Source organism: Nothobranchius furzeri, chromosome 12 (genome assembly GCF_043380555.1).
Source record: "Nothobranchius furzeri strain GRZ-AD chromosome 12, NfurGRZ-RIMD1, whole genome shotgun sequence".
NCBI lineage: Eukaryota > Metazoa > Chordata > Actinopteri > Cyprinodontiformes > Nothobranchiidae > Nothobranchius > Nothobranchius furzeri.
Genome location: NC_091752.1, coordinates 30,880,236 through 30,904,837, shown reverse-complemented (window position 1 = coordinate 30,904,837; position 24,602 = coordinate 30,880,236). Strand labels below are relative to the sequence as shown.

At 39.0% G+C, this 24,602-nt stretch overlaps 1 protein-coding gene across 7 annotated transcripts in view; it reads right to left on the bottom strand.

The window, feature by feature from the left end:
• Positions 1-24,602, bottom strand: part of chrm3a (cholinergic receptor, muscarinic 3a) — a 137,158-nt gene that overhangs the window by 14,989 nt on the left and 97,567 nt on the right. Inside the window, exon 1 of one of the 7 annotated variants that reach the window (XM_070542530.1) lies at positions 7,232-10,951. The exons of 5 other annotated variants lie outside the window; for them this stretch is intronic. In XM_070542530.1, coding sequence (XP_070398631.1) covers positions 7,232-7,263 — 32 coding nt within the window. In that variant the 5' untranslated portion in view covers positions 7,264-10,951. Of the gene's footprint in view, positions 1-937; positions 3,683-7,231; positions 10,952-24,602 lie in introns of those variants that run through there. One more of the 7 variants, XR_011515689.1, reaches the window with a different exon arrangement.

Genomic DNA, 24,602 nt, shown 5'->3' with positions numbered 1-24,602 from the left:
TCTGGATGATCTCCAATGCATACCTTTTTGTGTGCGTTTTAAAACATAAGCAAAGGTACTGTCATTTCACTGAAATCACAAGTTTATGGTGGGTGCTGCAAAGAAGCGCAAGAAAAAAAGCTAGCTGAAGCAATTAATTTTCCGCAGTGACAGCTAGTTCCTAACAGTTTCCACAATCCAAACTATGGAATTCCACACTTTCGAAAACAATTCACGGGTCTAATTCCAACCCTGACCTTGTCCTACAGCCCTACAGAGATGCTATACACATTCAACCAGTATTCCGATCAATCCTTAAAAGGAAGCGTAACCATCTCTCTATTGAACAGACACTAAAAAGAGAAGCAGAAGGAGAAAAAGCACACACTCTCCTCTATGTAAACATGCTTCAGCAGGAGGAGAAGGGGGTCTCTGAATCCTGCAAGTTTGAGATGAAGGGACCGTGATTGAGGGGGGTGAAAGGATACGGTGCTTGGAATGTGCAAGATGAACGTAGTGACACCTCCTGCCTGAGTTTAGCCTATCCAGCAACGGGATATTATGTGTTTATGGAAGAAAGGGAGAACAAAACAGATGTGTAATCTCAGGACAGAGGGCTGTCGGGTGACAAAGACCATGTCTGCCAGTTTTACATATTACACATGCATCTGCACTCTTCTTTCCAGAAATGCTTACATAAGGCTGACATACACGACGATGTTGACCCTGTCAAATATCGTGCTACTCTTTCACTTGGGGCAGACCTGCAAACGTACCCATCATCGGCTGCCGATGCTCAGACACTTGAAGGGGCAGTGAGTCAACAATGAGGGCTTGAAAATGATCCAACTGACCTGCCACAGAGAGAGAGAGAGAGAGAGAGAGAGAGAGAGAGAGAGAGAGAGAGAGAGAGAGAGAGAGAGAGAGAGAGAGAGAGAGAGAGAGAGAGAGAGGGGGGGGGGGGGGGTGCTGTTGACAGGGACAGTTTAAAGCAGTCCAAACACTCGCCATGGCGGATGTAGACTGACTTATGTGGACGGTTAACAATGCACTAAACGTATTACAAACATGGACACTAGCAGGGATGTGGAAACACACACAACCACATTTCTGTGTCTGCGCTTCTGCTTTATTCATGCAAACACTGCTGACCTAACCTCCTCACACACCTCCGTGTGTGTACACACACACACGCACATATGCTCACTCCCACCCAAACACAAACTTGGCAGTGGGTGTATCTTATTTCTTCTAATAATATCAGGGTGACGAGATTGTGCCTTGCATTGAAGCTGAAAATAGCTTTTAAATTTGATTCCTTACATTCTCTGGGGAAGTCATGGTGGTTTCATCTGTCTCTCTCAATATCGTAAACCAATTCTCGATTCACCAGACGAACTCAAACACAATCTCCAGACCTGCAGAAGCAGGTTGGAATAAAAAATAAATAAATAAGAGAGAAAAACGAAATAGAAATAAAAGGAATTCATGTGTTTTAATGCAATTGTGCAAAAGTCATGAATAAAATAAAATATGCTCACATTCAATTAAATTTACTCTGTCACACACTACTTAGGACTTCTTGGTTTCTTTTCTTCCACTCACTAAACTTGAAGCATCACCTTTTTTAATGGAATAAACAGAAACCCTATCAAAACTGTGTTTTGATCGAACGTCCAAACAAACCTCCTCGTCATAAGATTTAATCTTTCCAAAATAGGACAGCTTGGGAGAAGGAGATAGATGCATTCATTTTAATAACGCTAAATTTTATGTGTCATGCATTTCACAAAAAGCAAACTCTAAAATGAGACTAAGTCCACAGAGATGCTAATTTCCTTTAGGCAGTGGGAGCAACATCATTATGATAATGTTAGTGAGAAACATTTTAAATGGAGTAGGAAATTAGTTCTGATCCTGAAGCTGTAAGGAACCGGTTAGTAAACATGCAAACAAATGGAGAAAGATGGTGCTCTTGGTACATTTTAAAGGCATTGAACAAAGCAAAGAAATGTTTAAATGTTTTGGGAAATCAAGCTTTAGGAGTTAAATGCAGGGAAATCAGGGAAAAGCAAACCGGTGTCCTCTCTCTGGTGTATTACGGATGTAAACATCCCAATATTAGGTAACCTGGATAAGGTGTTATCGTGAGGTTCAGGGATGTGCTACTAGAAGTATACAGATAAAAACCAGCACACTGTGGCATGTAAACATGCTTCCTAAGATTCTCTGTTGGGAAAGACCAAAGAGATGGCAGAAAATTACATGTATGAAATTAGACTCCAATTACCAAAACAAAAAACACATCAAGAACGCAGATCAACAGATTTTCATGTAATCTTGATGGAGCTACGTGTGTTGTAGCGCACCTCTGATCACTGTGAAAGCAGGGAGAGGGGTGGCACGCACAAAATGCCTGGGACAATTATTGCATCAACTGATGGGACCTGTAAATATTGGTGAGGACAAATCTGTAAAAGAGGAGAAAAGAAAAACAAAACAGCGCTACAGAAAGGTGAGGACGTGAGTGAAAACCGAACACGCACCAAGATTTGGACACATTTTAACCACAGTGTGTGGAAAATGCAAAGGGAAAACATATCCAACAGGGTCTAATAGTTTAAAGTTAATACATCTTTTATTTGCTGTTTGCTTTTGTTATTTAAAGTGTGTTTTTACAGCACTCTGCTTCATGTTGAATAAAATAAGTTGTTCAAATATTAAACATTTGATATAATGTATATTTGTGGATTAATAATTCAGTGGTTTTGTATAATTTCTGGTGATAAATTAATTTAGGAAACAAAAAATAAGAGGAGCCCTTTGAGAGCCAGTTAATTTGCTGAACCGTAAGAACCGGTTCTTTTCAAAGGGCCGGAGTTCCCTAGCCTGGCTACAGTGACGGCTCTCAGTCATGAAGTGGGTTCTACCATTGTTTCAAATGATCTCTGCACGCTACTGGATAACGAACGTGGTGTACTCACTGCAACGGATGTCGGCCAATGAGGCAGTCCGCTGTTGAAAAAGGCAAAAATTAATTTTTCTACATAAAAGACTTAAATATATCTATCTGCTCCTGATTCTAATAAAGCCCAAATAGTTCAAAATTCATGTAAAAACTGTTTTAAACGAGCCCACCAAATCAACAGAGAACATTGATTGGCACACAAAGTCGATAGAGCGCTGTGATTGGCCCAGGGGCGGATTTAGGACTGAAGAAGATCCGGGGCTTAACACACACACACGTGCGCGCACACACACACACACACACACGTGACACGCACTAGTCATATATATTTGTCTTGTACCACATAATTTTTAATCTGAAGCTACATATTAAGCATTTTCAGGGCAGAGTATTGTTCCTGTTAGTGTTTAGTGTGAGATGATAGTAAATATTCCCTTTCTTTCTCCAACCACTTTACCTGATAGTAAGCTAACTTTAGGCAAACCAGCAACACAACAAATATTTTCAAATAAGACACAAACCTGAGGCCTAGTCCACACATAGCCGGGTTTTTTTTAACGAAAATCTGCCCCTCCAAAAACTTGCATCCAAACAACCTTGTTTAAAAAAAAAAACTCTGTCCACACGTACCTGGATAAATACGTTGTTAAGGACATGCCAGACCTGTAGGCGGCAGTACTTCCCCTGTTCTTAACCTCGTCCTTCGTCTGTGGTCTTCCACAAGGAGCAGTAATTCTGCTTGCAAAAACAAACAAGCAAAAAGCGCTTGGACAATTGATAAAGCGAGCACAGCTCTGAGGGCATCCATGCTGTCGGCTAGTGTAAACACAGGTCGCACACGTGATGTCAGCATGTTTTTGTCGCGGAAAGTGACGTTGCGAACCTTAAAACTGCGGTTTTGTCTGTCCACACGCAGACACCCAAAACGGAGAAAACGCAGATCTTCACTTTGGCCGGACTTTTTAAAAAGATCCGTTTTCGTGTGAAAAAACTCAGTTTTCGTGTGGATGACAGGCCAAAACGTAGAAAAATATCTACGTTTTGGCAGATCCCCGGCTACGTGTGGACAGGGCCTGAGTCAACACCAGTCTCATCAAAGCTGGGGTTCAGTCGTTGCACTTTTTTCTAAAAAACGTCCTTATGTCCATCTTCACTCATGCGTTTCAGGCAGAGAGTGTAGAAGAAGCCGGCTGCTGAAGGGCTTCTTCTTCAGTGGTGGAGGCTCAGGCAGGCTGTATACAAACTACTGCCAGCTGCTCCCTCTCTGTTGGACTTTGGTACTGCATGTTACTTCCGCAACTTAGATCCGGGGCTTTTCATTAAACATCCGGGGCTTCAGCCCAAGTAGCCAGGCCTAACGCCGCCCCTGGATTGGCCCACATCACTCTATCATTTTTAAACCCAAATAGAGAGCTGTGATTGGCCTGCCAGAATGCTGCCAGGGTCCGCAGAGGAACTTCTAGAATAAAGGGGGGGAGTCTGCAAATTTTGATATTTTGTATTTTGTCCAAAATAATACAGAGTAGATTAGGAAACACCCTTCATATTCATCACTCAACATGTTTATCTCCACATGCTCATGCATGCCAATTAGAAATATTTGGAGAAAAATAAAAGACTACAGAAATCCACAAGTTGCGAACAGCAACACAATCAGAAACCAAATAACTATCCATGTTCAACAGGCACCAGTGGCTGAGTGCTACAATACATTTTATAGCCTACAATTTCAATTTAATATTGGATGCTTGATGGCTAATGAACCGTGAATGCTAATGACGACAGACGAGTGATGGATAAACCACACTGACAACTGCCTTTTGCCACAGAGGATTGCTGTTATGAGCCTGTCTGTCAACGGTGGAGAGGCATAAAACATAGCACACTCATAATCACAGTCCATCGGGGGGTTTACATGGACAGGATGACAAGCTGTTCTTTAGCCAGAGATAAAATTTCAGTCTCTAAAATTTGGGAGCATCGCTTGGAAATAACTGTTGTCTTTAGTGATCCCCAGAAGAAACTACGAAACACTTGAGACAAACTACAACTCACATTGTAATTAGAGGAATGAGGCAAAGCACTGTGCTAATACACAGACTGACTAATAACGTGCACAATAAAACCAACAGCATTTATGAGGAGCCCCTGCATTTAGTGAATGATGTTCAATGGGATGTAATAGTTCCCATCCGGCACACTGACAGAGACATTACGAAGATGGAGAGTGATGAGATCCTCTTAATCCTCCGATGCCACGTGGATCCGTGCTGTGTGGAAAAAGACTCTGACTCCTGTTGCACAAACAGCACAGCTAATAACGGACGGAGCTCGGAGGATTGGGAGACCACAACATAAACTCATGTGGATGGTTCAGTCAGAAAGAAATCATACTTTGATGATTATTACTCTACACTTGTGTCAAGTTGATTAGCTTTGACAACCATTTCCTCACAGTTATAAGGATGTGAACTTTCAAGTGAAATGCTCTGTTAGTTCTGTAGGAAGAAATCCCTGTTTCCCTCTTATTGTACTGGTATCTCCTGCCCAAAAATGTAAATCCCTTCCCTCCCTATTCCATTCAACACTGTGACTTACACTTTCTGGTTTGAACGGTCTCATTTTTATCAACTGGAACATTGTTCTCACCCTACAGGCTCTAGTGTGTTTCAATTTTTAGATGTCAGACCCAATGACAAGGGGCTCACAGGTCCTTAAACTTATTTAAACAGTGGAAGAGTGAATGCATTTCTCAATGCTGAAGTTAGTGGCTGAAGAAAAACTCCATAACCTCTCAAGTGTCAACGTAATCCCCGAAGACGATATGATACAAAGGTAGCAGCCTCGAAAACTCAACATATTCGTACCAATCACTAAAGTCTAATATAGTTCATCCTTTTATCTCATGAAATTGTAAGGAAATGTGATCCCAAGGGCTAATGGCTTTATCTCATAGACTTTAATGAATACATTTACTTTAGAAGAAACAGACAGAATGGAGGAAGTGTTGAGAAGCAGATATACATAGAAATATGTCAGGAATAAAATTTTCAATGTGTATAGGACTCTATTGCCAACCTTCTTTTAATTTTTATTGAACATTTCCCTCAAACATCTATAGAATATATCACAAAAAGATGTGCTTTCATTATAAAACATCCAATAGAAGCCTCCAGCTGTAAAGACAAAGGAATGATAATTTGTTGCAGGTTATTTATTTATTTGTTTATTTATTTTTTGGACTGCCTTCAGTTGGTCCAGAACTCTGCAGCAAGGCTCCTAACTGGAGCAAACAGAAGAGCTCACATCACTTCTATTCTGATGTCTCTGCACTGGTTACCCATAGAGTTCATTTTAGAATACTGACTATAACTTTCAGTGCTCTACATGGTCAAGCTCCTCCCTATATTACTGAACTGTTAAAGCCTTATGCTCCAACCTGAGGCCTCAGGTCCACCCACCAGAACCTTCTAGAAGTTCCAAAGACCAGATACAAGTATCAAGGTGATCGCTCCTTCCAGACTGTTGCACCCCGACTTTGGAATGATCTTCCTTTATCCTTACGTAGCATTGACAGTCTGGACACTTTAAAAAAACAGCCAAAGACCTTTTTATTTAAAGCTGCTTTTACCTAAATCTTTTATTTTCTTATTTTTAACTCAAATTTTAATCATCTTTCGTTTGTTTATGAAATTTTATAATTGTATAATTTTATTACTTAAATTTTTCTGATTTTCATCTATTTCTATTTTGAGATCATTATGATTTTATGACTTTGTTTCATTTTGTTTTGATCTATGTAAAGCACTTTGTGATTCTATATCTGTGATAAGTGTTGCATAAATAAAATTTACTTACTTACTTATTTTGATATGTGGATAAACATTTAAGCACAGAAATCGAAGGGTTCACTTACTGATTTTGCACCATGCAACAGAAAAAGTATTGAGAGTTTAATTAAAATTTGTTCAGTGGTTGATGAGATATTTGGTATTTTGATAGAAGGGATACCAGCCTTGCAATAATCTTTGTAGTTAGATTGCAAAAAACACAGTTCTGCAAAAATAATACAAAGCAAGATCACTGAAAATCCATTTTTATTAATATGTTGTGTTTGAAATATGATCAGTCGCTTCAAGTTTAACATGCAGGCTAAAGGTGAAAATAGTCTCCTACCCCTATTTCTTGCATTAGCCATTGATAGAAAATAGACAGGTAAACACTCAGATTTGAAAAGCCAGTCAATTACATGTCACATTGTCAAATTAGCATTTGTAGACTCACCCAACTTGGTTCGCAACGGGGAAGGCTGTCATTGATTTTGCCTCCAGGAGACAACATGGTGCGTCTCTGCAAGTAGAAGCTAACTGTTTGCATTAGCAACCCCACAATATGGCAGAACTCCTTCAGGCTTGTGTTCTTTCTGGAGATAAAACATCAGTGTTGCAGAGAAAATGGAGTCAGTGGTAGTTGTGTTGCTGTTAGCCAATCAGAGATGAGATGTCAAAATATCAGGAAACATGATGCCAAAACTTGCCGTCTGCTTCCTCCCTATATTCTCAGACTAACTTCTACTTCCTAAAACAGGTGCTTGATGTTTTTTTTAGGAGTTTATTATTTAAACTTATTTTGTTGAAGCCGGGCTGACAAGCAATGTCTGACTTTCATTGGTTAAATTTCACAGATTTTTTAATTTATTATTACTTTTGTCAGATTCAAGTTATTTCTATGACCATTGTGGGTTTTTCTTTCATTGACCAAAGGCTACCAACAATATTTTCCACGTCTGTATGCTGAGGTAGGAGCATGGATAAATAGGACTAGATCATTCAAATTCACAACTGCTCACTTAGAGGTCGAGGAAGGAAAGTGACCTTCATGGACCGAATAGGACACGTCCTCACAAGAATGCTACTCATTGCTGTTCAAGGTGTAGCCGCATGCATCTCTCTCAAGTCCTCTGGACTCTAAACTGTCTTTAATGTGCTGAACTCCAGGTTGACATATTTTAAACATCATGTCCTTAAGCAGACTTATAACTATTACAGTAGCCATAAATAACAAGCACTACAATAGATGAGCATACGGAGAAACAATAATTTGCAAATAAAGAAAAGTAATGGAAAAAAACATGAAAGATGCCAAATTTCCTAGATTTGCCAGTTATATCAGCTTTTCCAGGTTGGTTTACAGGAGAAGAAGAGGCAGCAGATTGAGTTGGGTAATCTGTTGGGTTACTGAAGACCGGTTTGTAGTTCTCTGCTGAGGTGTGGAGACCCATATCACCATTATCCATTGATGCAAGGGCTCTTCAATAGACATGCAATAACGAATGGAGTAGAGTCTAATTTTTTAGCTATATGACATATGCCCTGGAGACCACATGGCTGTGAATGGTCGACCAAGCAACAGTCCAAGATCATTCCCGCCTTGACGTCACTTCCTTTAAATATGTCTTCACTCTAGTTGATTTTTTTTTGTGACAAAAGTTTTTGTTCCTCAAGATCAAGCAGTTTCAGCTCAATGCAAACTCGCTCTCTGTCATCCATTGCTCCTGGAGTGGATTTGTCATTGATGAGAGACATCACTACAATGGTTAATGTCCCCTGCTGTCCTGGCATGGAATAATTTTGCAATACCGACACACCAACGGAGAAGTTTGAAAAAAAAAACCCCATCTCTATCAATACCTGGGAGTGAGTGAGTGTGTGTGTGTGTGTGTGTGTGTGTGTGTGTGTGTGTGTGTGTGTGTGTGTGTGAGAGTGCAAACTTTCTGACGGAGAAGTATAAACTAGGCTTTAGGACCAAGTTGCAGTTCTTTGGGTATTAGAGTAAATGGTAAATGGCCTGTATTTGTATAACACCTTCTTAGGGTTCTACAACCCCCCAAGGCAATTCACAACACAACCAGTCAGCCACCCATTCACACGCTGGTGGGGATGAGCTACGATGTAGCCACAGCTACCCTGGAGTGCACTGACAGAGGCGGGGCTTGCCGAACACTGCTGCCACCGGTCCCTCTGACCACCACCAGCAGGCAAGGTGGGCTGAGTGTCTTTCCCACAACAGTGTTGTGTCCTTTTGTCACACAACAGTAAGTGTTGCAGGATTTAGTGAAGAACCATGTTAACTGCATCATCCACTGACCCGTTTTTCTGTTTCATCCAGCAGGGGTGCTGAGATAGTTTACAAGATGAGTCAACACCAAAAATCAAAGGATTCTATCTCTGCAGATGTCAGACATGATTGTAAAGTTGTTGAAGCGGCACGTGATCTCCCACAGCTTCTGTGACTTACTGACCTTCTCATGTATCTGACCTGCTTTCTGCATAGCTGCTAAGTGTTCTGATTTTTGCACAAATCTTCCTGTCTCCTGCGTCTGTCCTCAGTCTTGTAGAAGACCAACAGAAGCTTGGGAAGACAATTACCTTGTTAGAATCCCAGAATGTGATTCATGTTTTGTGGATCAGCTGACAAGCAGCTGCCAAGCGCACATGACTTAGTGCATGTCCTGCCTGAACAAACACAATGCTTCATTAGCTTGTTTTATCTGTTCTACTTTCAAGTCCCAAAATGGCTAGAATAATTCACTTTACAACTCAAAGTGCTGCTCTCGCTCCATGTGCTAATCCCAAATAAGCACTTGTGTCAAAAACTTTTATCTGATTCTCACACAACCGTGGGAGAAGTAAGTGCCATTTTTTGGGGAGCCAGTCCTCAGAGCAAGGCAGAAAATCCCATCAGAAGAGGCAAAAAGTTATTTTATTGAAGAGAAAGTGAATTTCACACAAACGTTGATCTGCAGTCCCTGGACACCTGGATAAGAATGCTTGCTTCTATCTATTGTGGAGAGATTTAAATACTAAGATAAAAGCCAAGTTTGAAGCAGGATTTGTGTTAAAAATCCCCATCTTTGTCCTTGATTTGCATTGACAATCAAGCAATTACAGCAGTATTCGTCAACAAAGCTCTACATTATGGGTCACGTTTCATTATCTCATGGAATTACCACATAACAAATGATCCTCCAAATACATCTGAAATGATCTGATCTAGTAAAAAAAAAAGTAAACATGCCTTTATCTCATCATCTTTGGATTACCGTAAATCTTTTGGTCTCCGGCCTCAGCTCCGCCAGCTTAGAGGCAGGATCACAAAGAAAACACCTAAGCTTCCTGTAACAGCTTTCCCTTAATTTTGGAATTAATTATAAGATCTAACAGTTTTGTAAAGCTAAATGAGGTCTGTGCTCAAGTTACATCATCAACTTCATGACCTCCCACACATCTGAGCTGCTGTTACTTAAGCTAAAAATGATGAGAAATTTTAACACAACTTGCAATAGTAAAATGTTTTATTTAAAAAGCTGTATAGAAGTTTTCTATTAGCTTCATTTTAGGGTTAAAAAATAAAATTGTTTTTGTGAGGACGACTGCATGGTATCAAGGCCTTCTACTAATAAGCTAACATTTCCAACATTACCCTAAAATTCAGTCAAATCAAAGATGTCTTTCCTGCAAACACAGGAAATTCTATCCAATCATGTGACCATTTTTCATTATTTTACATTGGTACAGTAATTACCGTAAATCCTCTAATACAGGCCGGCATTCAATTAAAGGCCGGGTCTCCAATTTTGGCCGGTGTCGGAGTCGGTGGAGGTGAATAATGGCCGGTCTCTTATTGTGGCCGGGTGGAATGTGGTAACAAGCAAGTACGGGGGCGGTTGTCATCGTCTCACTTTTGATTTGCGAGTGATAGACCGCGAGGGTAACTTTAACCGTGCGGAGACGAAGAGGAGGCGAAAATTTGATATCAAGTTCAAAGAGAACGTGCGCTGCAGAACACTGGGGAGCAATAGGGGTTGTATGAACTAGTCGACTTCACTATAGTGACTTTTTATGCCTGTCGTCGACTAGTCGCTGTCACGTGATAATTACCGGCAAGATGCAGCCCTCGGAAAAGACAGCAGCCTGCTGTCAGCAGGTGACAAGCTCCTGCGCTCGGGGGTGGGGGTGGGGGGGGGGGGCATTTCGGAGTGGGGGCTGGGGGGGGGGGGGGGGGGGCAACGCGCTGTGCCAGAGCGTCGGTACTGACACGCGATCGTTCATGTCGGTTCATTTCCTTTAATGTTTTCTGTCTTTTATTTGCGCCTGATGTGTTTCGCTGCTGTGGAGCGGGGCACATCACCTTGTCCTCCGACGCACCGATCACTGATGTGCCCGCCAAGCAGGGAGCACTCCGCTGTTTTTGCGGTCGGTAATCTGCCTCCTGAGCACGGCCACAGTAACAATCAGGTGTTGCCAAATTATTTAACACGCAATCGTTCATGTCGGTTCATTTCCTTTGATGTTTTCTGTCTTTTATTTGCACCTGATGCGTTTTGCTGTGGAGCGGGGCATATCAACTTGTCATCCGGTGACGCACCGATCACTGATGCGGCCGGCAAGCAGCGAGCACTCCGCTGTTTTTGTGGTCGGTAGATCTTTTAGAACTGCAGTTCAAAGGTAACTCATAAGGTGAATATATATGAACCCAGGTAGCAGTTTCTCTTTAGGATTGAGAGGAGATGCAGGAAGATAATAAACAGACAGGACAGAAAAATAGTCAAATAAAAACAAGTTAGTTTTTGTACCTGGTGGTTGCAACAAACAGACACCAATGAAGGTAATCAGAAGTGAGGAACAGAAAATGAAATAATTATTTTAATGTTTAGAGCAGCAGGAACTCTGAGAGGCTGCAGGCGCATCAGTGAGTTTGCGGCCACTGCGCAGGGGGAGGGGGGAGAGGGCTGAAGCAGAAACTACCATTGTTAAAAGAAATGTGTTAACTTTGAAAATGTGGGCTCAATATTAATTGTCAAAAACTCCAACGAACCATTAGTTCATTTTGCTCAAATAGAAATAGAGCCCTGCCTCTAATACTGGCCCTCCTTCCAGTAAAGGCCTGGAGCTTGATGAGCTTGAGTCAAATACAGGCCTGGGCCTGTATTAGAGGATTTACGGTACATATAAAATGATTGATAAAAGCACCCATTTCAGAAACACAAAACTTGGGTTTGTGTGTCTGCGCGGATATTTAAAGAGGACATAGCTTATTGCACATATGAATTTTTCAGCTCCTTCCTACTTACCAGTTTTCATCAGCTTCACCACCCAAAGCAGCATCATTTTTGACACCATTTCTGACATTCTTCTAAAAATAGTTTTAGCAGCTACTGTATTTTACACTGAATACGACCAGAGAGTGCACGTGCGAGCTGGAAATTTGGTTGCTTGGCAACAGTGATACGGTCCATAATCTGCGGGAAAATTTTACCACGTAAAAAATGAAGCCGTCAAACTGACGTTTTGTGGGAGGCAAAAACAAAAACAACTATATTTCTTTTTTGATTCATTATTGTATGGAAATTGTCCACTAAAACCTAGAAATAAAGGACATGAATAAATTAGAAAAGTCATTTTGAAATTCATCTAAATAAAGTAATATGAAAAAAGTCAAAATGACTGCCATGGAAGTTCTAGTGTTAGTCAAATAAGCTGTTTCTGGCCACGCCCACTCTTGGTTGGCTGCTATAAGGTGAGGAGTACAGATCTTGAAGCTCGGAGTAGAGCCGATGCTCCCCCATCCTGGAGAGGAGAGGAAGGGTTCTATGCTCATTTTTGTTATTGTGATGTCACAAAAGGGGACCTTTTCAAACAACTTGTTTTAGGCCAATAATTTCAAAAATGAAAAACATAAAAATTGGATGGATGTATTTATTCACATTTAGAATGTTCGTTAAGGACGTACAGACCTACGGAATTATGGAAAAGTTTTACATATTAAGTCCCTTTCTATGTATGCTTTTGGAAATGTTATTTATTGATTGGTTGTAAGTAAATTTTATTTATATAGCACTTATCACAGATATAGAATCACAAAGTGCTTAACATAGATAAAAAAATAATAAAACAAAGTCATAAAATCATAATGATCTCAAAACAGAAATAGATTAACATCAGAAAAAAGTAAGTCATAAAATTATAAATTATCATAAACAGATAAAAGATTACAATTTTAAGTTAAAAGTAATAGAATAAAAGATTTATGTAAAAGCAGCTTTACATAAAAGGGTCTTTAGCTGTTTGGCAGACTTTCATTGCTACATAAGGATAAAGGAAGATCATTGTGTTGTGTATACGGACATTATGAGGGTATTGTTTATGATGGCTGATGCACCTCAGATTGAATTTATTGCTTTCATTTACCACCTCTATAACTATAGTTTGATATAAAACCAAGTGTTTTTATCCACAAATAAAAAGTTAGTTGCAGCCTACATTAATATTAGCATACACTCTATGTTATGAGATGCAATAAAACCCTGTTTATGTTTTCAATTCCCTCAAATTCTTCACCACACTAATTAAATCCACCTAGCTGCACGCGTTTGGTACCTGACCTGAATAATCCTGCAAACAAGGATGGACCATTCAACAAGACCGAATCAGTACGTTCACGTTAGCAGACAGGTAACATTTGCAATCAAATAAAAAAAAAGTGAGTTTTCAGATATTGGTACCCTTTTGTTAACTTCAACATTAACACAGTTGAACAGGCTTTGTTGACTGTGAAGAACAAAAAAGGGGAAGGATGACAGGCTGCCTCAGTGGACAACAACAGAAACGTAGGCTGGTGCGAAATGACAGTAATGCTGTTATTTGCACTTTCTCACGTCTCCTTTTAACACGAACATACATAACGGTATTAATAGACTTAATAAAAGGTGACTTGTTCTATTTGTCTGGAGATTTGACAAGTAACATTAAAGTAATTATCTCTGGAAATGAATTAACTGACCTGTTTTAAAGATTTGTGCAGCTGGTGCTTTGAGCATACTGAGAGAACCCGACAAAAGTTGGTGTGAAGAAGTAAATACATTCCTGTGGGTTTTTGCAGTTCAGAAAGCACACAAATGAATGAAACTTTTTTTTAAAAATTATCTGTTTTGTTCTCTTTTCTTTCTGATTTGATGGATTCCAGCGGAACTTTCATGCTTGCTATCAAATCATCTTAAACCAACTAGATTTGCAAACCAAACCCCTGATAATCTGACACATTTTCAGTCTGCTGGAAGTCTTTTATTGCATTTTTTTCTTTTAGAATAATGCTGAAAAACTAGGAAAGAATATCTGTTTCCCAGAGGATGAGAACTCACCCACCTGTTAAGACATTCAATTAGACAACAGAGAATACGAGCAATGAGGGATCTTGTATAAGAAGACACTTAAGGGTTATTCTGCACTGCTGTAAAATCACATCATCTTATGAGCTTAGAGATCAACTGAACCATCGTAGCTTCAAGCTGGAGGTTTGTTATGTTAGCCGTTCATGCCTGAAGGCCTCTTTAGCTCACAGAGAGATGAACCTGGTGAAGCTCACTCAGGCTTATGTGCAGCCAGTTTGCTGCTAATTCATATTTTGCACATTTTTACATGAATTTCTAAAGATGTAAGGGGTCTTTGTATCTGGTTAGCATTAACATTATTTAATTTGATCACTGCTGGTATATATGTACATATTTCTACAGGGTTCGTTACACTGGCATGGGAGGGATTTATAAATTTGCACATTAATTGTGGAAGAAGCTTGTTAATAATGAGCAAAAAGTACACAAGTCACATGTTTTTATCATAACAAAGAGCTCCTTCGCTACTTAGTCATACCATCAACGTTAAGTTTTATGGATGGATGGATGGCTTACTTTTAATTTATTTATCTGCACCAATTCTCTAATTTGATCACTGATCATTAGCAAAAGCATTTGCAACACACAGGTTTAACCTTCAAATTGGTGCAACATTAGATTTCATTTCCCCTAATATAAGTTTGATCTAAAACATGTCCAATTTTCACACGTCTGATTTCACTTTTGTGTTTTATTTTCTGCCAATAAAAGTTTGTAGAAAATGAAGCCATGAGAGCACAGATTCAAAAAATCTCAACTCGCTGCACTTTCACCTTCACCTCAGAAATTGGTTGGCTAAATCCTAACCAAACAACGAGAAAAAGAAATAATAAAAGGACACAGTAGGATAAGGAAACTAAATCTCAGAGTTCAAAGTAACAAATCTGATATGTCAGTGATCTCATGCTGGAGTCTGACAGAATTCTCCAAACACAGCTCAGCTAACTAGGATATAAGGGAACACTTCTATGGAAACCTTTAACAAAAACATGAAGTTTTGTTATTTTTGTAATATATATATATATATATATATATATATATATATATATATATATATATATATATTACAAAAATAACAAAAACATGAAGTTTTGTTATTTTTGTAATATATATATATATATATATATATATATATATATATATATATATATATATATATATATATATATATATATATATATACATATAAATAAAAAAAGGGACAAAAGTTATAAGATTTTTTCTTCCATCTGCTCCCTTTCATTCAAGTTGTATTGTGTTGGTATGCATATTGTTTATTTATTTGTTATATTTTTTTAACTGAATGAAATAAATATGAAAAAAATAATGTTTTTTTTCTCTGATGCATGATTAGGTCACTTAAATAAGAAAAGTAGACCAGTTCAGAATCACATTCATGTACATTGAAATCAGCTTTTAAGAGTACAGTACAGCACAATTCCAACACTACTGTCTTGAATCTCACTCTGCAGAAGTCTCAAGCTTTCACAATGTTTTTTTTTCTCTTTCTTTTGCCAGACAACTTTTTCACAATAGCCTTCTTAATTTAATTAAAACAAAGTAAAGTACGTAAAACAATCTATATATTTTTGTTTGGATGTTACAGCTACTGTGTTGTGTGACCCGTTTTCGCCCTCTCTGAGCTTTGTCTCCTTTAAAGGACAAGGGCTTTAACATTTCAGATATAGCCAGAAGGTTGCTGAAATCCCAACCCTCTTTCCCACAACTGTTTATTTAATTCTTTGTGTATATTTATTTACAAGCTTGCCCCTAAATCGCCCTGTTTCTGCCTACATCTGCTCCACAGAGCCTGACGCTCCATCACTAGTCGGGTGATGCTGGGGGGGGGGATTCAGGCAGAGATATTACTGGTTCTACAGGAGGTTTAAATTGTGGAGGAATGCACAGGGAGAGATTTGTATTGATCAAAAGTGAGTGACAAGAGTGGATTAGTTTGACAGGGTCTGTCCCTCAGCTGTGAGCAGCATTAGCCTATATCGCCTGTGCATTCCCAATTACATTTGGAAAGGATTTTCTGGGCAACTTTGCCTCCTGCCGCCTCAATTATCCCACTAAGTCTATAGAGTGTTTGTTTTGGGTAACAGCTTGGAACGCAGCAGAGAATGACTTTAAAAAGTGATTTCTGCTTGAAAAAAGAAAAGATCCCATAATCGTTCTTTGTTGAGAATAACTTAGATTGTTGTGGCACGGTCCTCAAAAGACTCACAAGTTGACCAAAGTCTGAAATTAATAGTTTTTTCTGTTATTCATCCAACAAATTATGTTTAGTTAGCATGCATGCCATTGTTGTGCAGTTACATGACACTTAAAGCCATTAGAAGTTTTAAAAGTATACCTTCAAATGTGTGTGATACCATCACATGAAGAGAAATGAATTAACTCCCCCTGCCCCAGCATGACGATTAAAGAGAAAAGCAAAGAAAAATACTTAAAGGTGCAATAAAGTAATAATGAATAACTTCCCGTGGATACATTTGTTTACTGCAGGTTATTTTTCTAAACAAAATGTTACTCTCACTCCTGATCCGTAACTGCCATGGTTGTTGCCAGTTACAGATCGGCAAGATTCTAGATGACAAGCAAAGAGCCATACACAGTAAGTTGATACGTAGATTAATACATCGTCAAAGCTGGTGTTAGCACTCTTGGTAGGTGGTACTTACTACACTTATTACAATAGTGTCTCTGCATTAGGGGAAGGGCGGTTGTTTGTTGTCTTGTTGTTAGCTTGCTGTTATAGTTCTGAACGACTCATTAAAGGAAGTAAAATGCCACGATTGATTCATTATTCACTTCACACACACATTTCACTGTAAAATCGAGTTGTTGGTAATTGAAAAAGTATATTTTTAGAGTCGCCTATTTGCTTTTAACCCTTTATAGGGCACTCACTGAATAATTTTATTTTTTAAATTTCAACCCCAGGGTGTTATTGTAGTCCATAACCAAAGTGTATTTCTGTTGTTACAGTTTTCAAATATATTTATTTGCATGCAGAAAATCAGACAGAACAAAGTGATCAAACATGGTTGGCCCTGTTTTGGTAAAATAAATCCCAAAATAAAACATATGAACAAGTTAAATAGACATTCTCTGTGAATAATATAGATAATTGTAAGATACTTTAGAATAACCTAGCTAATTTTAGAAAGTTATCACTGTTCAACAATACAGAATATATCACAGTTATTAAACAATATGGTAAATTTTTATAAAAACTGATTACCAAGAATATTTTTGAAAGGCTATTGAACAATAGATACAATTTCTCATCAAAAATAGATAATTAGAATACTTTACAATACGTTATATTTGAGGATCTGCCTCAATGTCATCTTCCTCCTGTTCATCATCATCACTGATGGTGAGATTAGTTTGCGCAATAAATGGTCTCCATTTTCCAGAGAAATCTTAGTTTGAAACTGCTAAATCAATTCAATATCATCCTTGGTATTATTACTGTTACCATGAATTTTAAGATTATGTCTAAAAAAACAGATTTTACCTAAAAATATTCATATTTTCTTTTCCTTATTCAGGGCATATGTTCAAATATGGCATATTTGATATTCATGTGATGATTTCACCAACTTCATTAAGTTTAACATTTACAGCACATATATCCTTATTTAGCACAGCTAGTCAATCTTGTGATGCGAGAGTTTCATAAACCTAGCATTGTTAGTTTTAGGGATCTGACCGTCAACACAAGAGGAGACCGAGTAGTTTTCTGGCTCTGCCGACACACCAGTATTTGGTGCCTTATAGCCCCGCACCGATTGGTGGAATGGCGCTCTGGCGCAAACCGTGACTAGCTTGGTCTCTGATGACTGTTTAGGTGAAATCCCATAATTCTAAGAGTTCGTGAAAAAGCACACCAATATCGTTTATGATGTGAGCGGAAGTGTCTAAACATAGACATTTGGCCCTATAAAGGTTTAAATCACTGCTAGCATTGTTACCTCAACGTTAGCCTCTAGCCTTCTTCAATTGATATCAGAGTAAAGCAAAAAGCTGTCGTGGATTCTTAGGTGCAAAAGAAAAAATATCTGAGTCGCTCCTGTTTACTGACAGCTCTAATCCTAAACTATCTTTATAAAACAAGGCATGTCCTGTCTGCTTCGTGCCTATTCTTCTAGGGTGGTGGTGGGGGTCCAATCTTTTCTTTTATTGTATTAATGCAACTGTTTTATATGTGCATGGATGAGAAGACACATTAAATATTTCATTAGACTAAGAAAGAAGGTTGTTATGGATGTGTTGCACACTAAGATAATTTTGTTTTTTAATTCCCTACAGAATGTCATAAGTGCATTATGTGCTTTTATGACATTTTCCATTAGCTCTCCGGCATGGAGCCAAATCATCTTACAGCCTCTGCAGGATCTCTGATGGATACTGTAATTGGTGCTAAAGTAAAAACTTCAGAAGCTCTTTTAGAAAGCACAATGAATGTGACATTTTGCTTCTCTCCTAACTGAATTTGTCATACCTTGATACCAACACACAGAAACTTACGTAAGAGAAGTTTCAGACTTTTATGTCAGAATATAACAAATTATTTAACTATTATGTGACTAATCTAATAAAACCATATTTCCATTGCTTTGCTTATCAATAAATTACTCAGATCAAGATAACCTTTGAAAAACTGTCAGAAAATAACAGCATAAGAAGTTGAAACCATTTAAGATGTGTGTTCTTAAACTAAATCCTAAAATGAGCATATGATATGGTAGAACATATTTCATCATAACAGACTTTGTGCAACATTTGTTGAATAACTAACCGTGTGCACAGTGCACACATGAGGCTGATGGGAATGTCACCAGTCAGGACAGATTAATGTGATGACTACTGAAGTTATAAAACTTCTTCCTGGAGGGAAAATAAATGTACTAATTTTCTAGACAACCCATCCTGTTCAAAGCTGCAGAGAAACTGTTGCTGCTGAAATGTAGAATCTATTGTTAATGCATGTAACAGCTAATTCAGCATTGGTTATGCAGTATTACACACACACACACACACGCATGCACACCCACACACACACGCACCCACGCACGCACGCACGCACGCACACACACACACACACACACACACACACAAAAACCAATAAGCACACCTTTTCAGTCCAGTTTATGCATTTTACCACTTTTTTAGCCAAAGTGTGAGTTTGCCAAGCTTGTTATTCCATTTAAAACACAGCTTTAAGCATAAAAACTGCCAAAATTAAACACATACACAAAAACTACATTTTGTTACTAGCAACCTTCTGTGATTTATATTTTATGCTTATGTTATGTTTAGTTGTTTTAGCTGAATAATGTGATACCCAGTACCAATAACCTCCCATAACTCAGTTTTGTCAAGGATGGTCTAGAATAATATACTAGAAAGTGAGGTTAAAAACTGTTTTAAGGCTTGATTGTTGTATTTAAATATAATAGTAAGTAAGTAAGTAAGTAAGTAAAAGTTTATTTATATAGCGCCTTTCACAGATATTAATCACAAAGTGTTGTACAACATGATAAAGATCAGGGCAAATACCTCTAACCAATAAAAACATCAGAAAAACAATAGCAGTGTTAAACGTAGAAAATAAAATCATGAGTATAAACAAAGTGTGAACCCGAACAAAGCCATCATTCTGAAACATTTAGGGAGGGAACGCCTGGATGAAAAGGTGAGTTTTTAGATGATTTTTAAAGACCTCTACAGTGTTAGAGAGACGGAGATTTGAAGGTAGACTGTTCCAAAGTCTGAGTGCAGTAGTCTGAAAGGCCCTGTCCCCTTTGGTTTTCAGTCTGGTTCGAGGAACAGCCAGGAGGTTTTCAGATGTGGATCTAAGGTTCCGAGAGGTGATGTGTGGGGATAAAAGCTCAGATAGGTAGCTTGGAGCCTGGTTGTTAAGAGCTCTATAGGTCAGGACTAAAACTTTAAACTGTATTCTATATTCTACCGGGAGCCAGTGGAGGGACTGTAAAACTGGAGTGATGTGAGCTCGTCTGCTGGATTTGGTTAGGAGTCTGGCTGCTGCATTTTGGATGGCTTGAAGGCGTGAGAGGGAGGTTTTGCTGAGACCAGTAAAAAGAGCGTTACAATAGTCTAAGCATGATGACACAAAGGCATGGATGATTTTTTCCAGATCTGCAGTAGAATATTGTATTAAACTCTCCTGTTAAAGCCTTGTTTCATGTGTATATCATTCATTTATTGGTGCATGGTCAAAGCCATTCTTTTTACTTAAACTGTGTAAGAAAATAACAAAAAATGGCTAACGAAGATAAACACAGGATGAACATACAAAAGAGAAGGACAAAGTATGTCTCATCTTATCTTATTAGCCAGCCCTTATTCATTAAACAAAATGTGTCAATTTGATTTAATAATGAAGCAAAGACCTGAAGTAAATTCATTAGACTACACTTCGCTCACAGAATAAATGCATTTGCATTGGTGTCTGGTAGGAACGAATGCCTTGCAAGCCTTACTCAGGGCAAAAAAAGCTCACAAGCGCTTGAATCAACAAGGACAAGTCTGCTGCAGAAAGTGGCACAACACAGAAGGACCGATTTTTAAGGCATCCCCTGGCCAGCCGAGAGACACGGCCCCTCCAGCAAGTCCTGGGTCTTCCTTTAAGTTTTCTCCCGGTTGGACGTGCCCAGGAAACCTCATCAGGGAAGCATAGCTGCCAGAGCCACCTCAACTGGCACCTTTTGATGTGGAGGAGAAGCGGATCTACTTTGGGCCCCTCCCGGATGACCGAGCTTCTCACCCTATCTCTAAGGGAGATCCCAGTACCCTGCGGAGAAAACTCATATGTGCCGCTTGAACCCACAATCTCATTCTTCTACTCACAATCCAAAGCTTGTGACCATAGGTGAGGGTAGGAATGTAGATCAACTGGTAAATCAAGAGCTTTGCCTTCTGGCTCAGCTCTCTCTTCACCCCGACAGATTGGTACAACGCCCGCATCACTGCGGACACAGCACCAATTACCCCTGACGATCTCCTGCTCCATATTCATCTCACTTGCGAACAAGACCTGAGATACTTAAACTCCTCCACTTGGAGCAGGGCCTTATCCCTGACCTGGAGAAGCCATTCTACCCTTCTCCGACTCAAGATCATAGTTATGGCGTTAGAGGAGCTGATTCTCATCCCAGCTGCTTCACACTCAGCTGCGAAACGCTCCAGTGAAAGCCGGAGGTCACGTTCTGATGAAGCCAACAGGACCACATCATCTGCAGAAAGCAGAGACTCAATTCTTAGGCCACCAAAACGGTAAAATTAACATAAACTCAAAGTACTTCATCAATTATACTCCTTTCAGTTTTATTTTCTTTCAACTTTTCAATATTTTTAAAGAAAATAACTTTATGCCAAATGAACCTTTCTCAGTAATTTACCTTGATTCTGATTCAAAGGTAAATTCCCAGAAAGTTACGAATGTGGAAGATATGTTACTGATTCAGTTTTAGATCAAAACAAGTTATTTTTGTGCAAAAAAGTCTATTCTTTCTACTCCCATGAAAGTGTGGTGGTTTATGAGGTGATGCAGGGATGAGATTCACCATTCATATTTTTATAGGTGAGAAATCTGAAAAATTGTAAATTATCTTTCTTTGGTAATATTTCGTGTTCTTTTTTATACTATTACTGCTGAGCAACAAAACAACTGATGAAATAATTGGGTTAAAGGAAATAATATTATGAAAAAAAAAGATTTGATGATGCCTACAGGATGATGCCATTTGTGTGCAATTCATGAAAACAAGGTCTGAGCACACTACATGAGTAAAACAAGAGTAAAATTAATACTCAGAGGAAATTAATCAGAAGAAAGTCATATTAAATAACTGCCTTGACTTGAACAGACTAGCAAAACACGAAGCTGGCTCTAATATCTCTTCCCAGAATCTCTGCGTTATGGTGTTTTCTTTTTAACCAAATGACAACATCAGAGCCGTAATTTCCAGAGTGATCATAAATCACCTGTGTCCTGAAGGCATTCAAACATGACGTGTGTGATGGATAGCCAAGCTGTTAAAAAGTCAAACAGCAGAGTTAGGGGGGAGAAAATTCAGTGTCAAAGTGCCAGGAGGCATTTTGGAACTACCCAGTTGTACAAATAATATTTAGGGAAATGGGTCATTTAAGATTTTGTTGCTCAAGATCATTTTAATTGCTCCAAGAAATCTTTAAAAATTCTCTCTGACATAAACACATATTGTGGAAAACTGAATTTCATAAAACGACCAAGTTCATCTATGGTAGTCCTAGAGTCTAGCAACGCTCCACTAGGACCTTGCAGTCCTGGCCATTACTGTGGCTGGCCAATCACAGCGTGGTAATTTACAAAAACAATGAGTTTTTTTTATGTCTTATTTAATTCTTGCATAATCCAATAACAGTGCTCTATTGGTTTGGTGGGCCAATCACAGCACTCTGCTGGTGGGCGGGATGTCACTGAAAAAACAAAGATAGCGAAGACTTGTTTGAAATGGCTTTGGCATTAACATTGGAGTATTGGTACTTAAGTCCTTTATTTAGAAAAAAATATGTATTTGCATCTTCTTTGACAGAGTATTGCAGACTGCCTCGTTGACTGACATTTGTAGCAGTGAGTACATCACATTGTTTATTATCCAATAGAGCTCCGGGAGTTGACGTCACTTCTCCCAGCATGCAACAGTTCAAATCGAAATGGCACCATTTTGGCAGGCAGAAGCTGGCAGCTAGACTATTTGTTGTCATAAATCTCACACGGGAAATATGGTTGATTCCTGTTGTGCCCCAGGATGCCAGAACAGACGGGGACAAGTCAAGGGAAGATCCTTCTACAGGATTCCCCAAGATCCGGAGCACCGCAAACGTTGGATCATTGTAATAAAACGCGCTAGTGACCGGGCTAAAATGAAACTGTGGGACCCCGAGAGTAAAGGATTTCACTTATGCAGTGACCGCTTCATATCAGGTACTTAAACTAACGTTTCCTCAACTGCACATGGTATTTATTTTAAATGCTTTTATTACGATTCTTAGTGGGCTTCCTAAACTTATTTTGGTGTGGCTTTTTCTGTCTTATTACTCATAGCAGCAAGTAAACATCACGTAAAACGTTGCCTCGTGATTTCTGTGTGCTGCCGTTTACGTGTTTTAGAATCACAGCAATTAACCGGCTAAGCTGTATTTAATTTTTAAGCAATGGTTGATCAAGTGTCAGATCACACATAAAAAACACTTTGGATTGCAATTATCTGTCTCACAGAGACAGATCTCAGACAGATCCTGAGACGCTCCTGCCTGACATATTTATTTTATTCACGGAAAAAAAAATCAGACTAGTGATTTCTCTTGGCGTTCAGTTTATACATTCAAACAGCACAGCACTCTATTTAAACTACTTACGTGTAAATCTGTTATTTGTCCATCCATCCATTTTCATCCGCTTATCTGGAGTCGGGTTGCGGGGGCAGTAGCGTCGAGAGGCCCAGACTTCGCTCTTCCCAGCCACCTTAGCCGGCTCCTCCGGGGGAATCCCAAGGGGTTCCCCGGCCAGGTCCGGTAAGAAGTCTGCTCCGACAGCTTCTGGCATTTTTAAAAAGTATCCCAGGGGCACGGTAAGGGTCGGAGATGTTTAGTCTATTTAATTTCTGACTATATAAAACGATTTCTTCGGGTTTAAAGTGTGAAGTAAACTCCGACGAAGTAAAATCCAAGCGGATCCCCTTTACGTTCATGTGTTTGTTTACCTTTTTTTACCTGCCAAAATGGCGTCTACTAACTGAGAGTCACGTGGGGTCCGGAGCTCTATAGCATGTGGAGACAGTTTGAAAGTGAAACATAAATCCCAACCCAGGACTGAACCCAGAGCAGAAGGGGTCTGTAGACGGAAGGATTTGGAGTCTTATTTCCTGATATTTGGACATCTCACCTCTGATTGGCTAACAGTTATGCAACTCCACAACTGACTTTGTTTGCTTTTCAAATTTTATGTTTTATCTACACAAATAACACAAGTCAAATGGAGTTCTGCTATGTTGTGGAGTTACTAATGCTAACGGTTAGCTTCTACTGGTGGATATGTGCTCTGCTCTCTCCTGAACACTAAACCAGCAACAGCCTTCCTGTTCTCAACCAAGATGGTTGATTCCATGAATGCTATTTGGTCACTATGATGTGCAGTGGACTGGCTTTTCTAACCCGAGCGTTTTCCCATCTATTTCGGCAGCTAATGCAGGAAATAGGGACAGAAAACTATTTTCAAATGAAACTCAAGAGTGACCCATCTTATTTAAAAAAGGTAGAAAACAGTTTCATAATGAACTTGAACTTTAAACAGACATGGACAGCAAAGATAAACAATACAATGTTTAAAACACAAGTCCAAACAGGTTA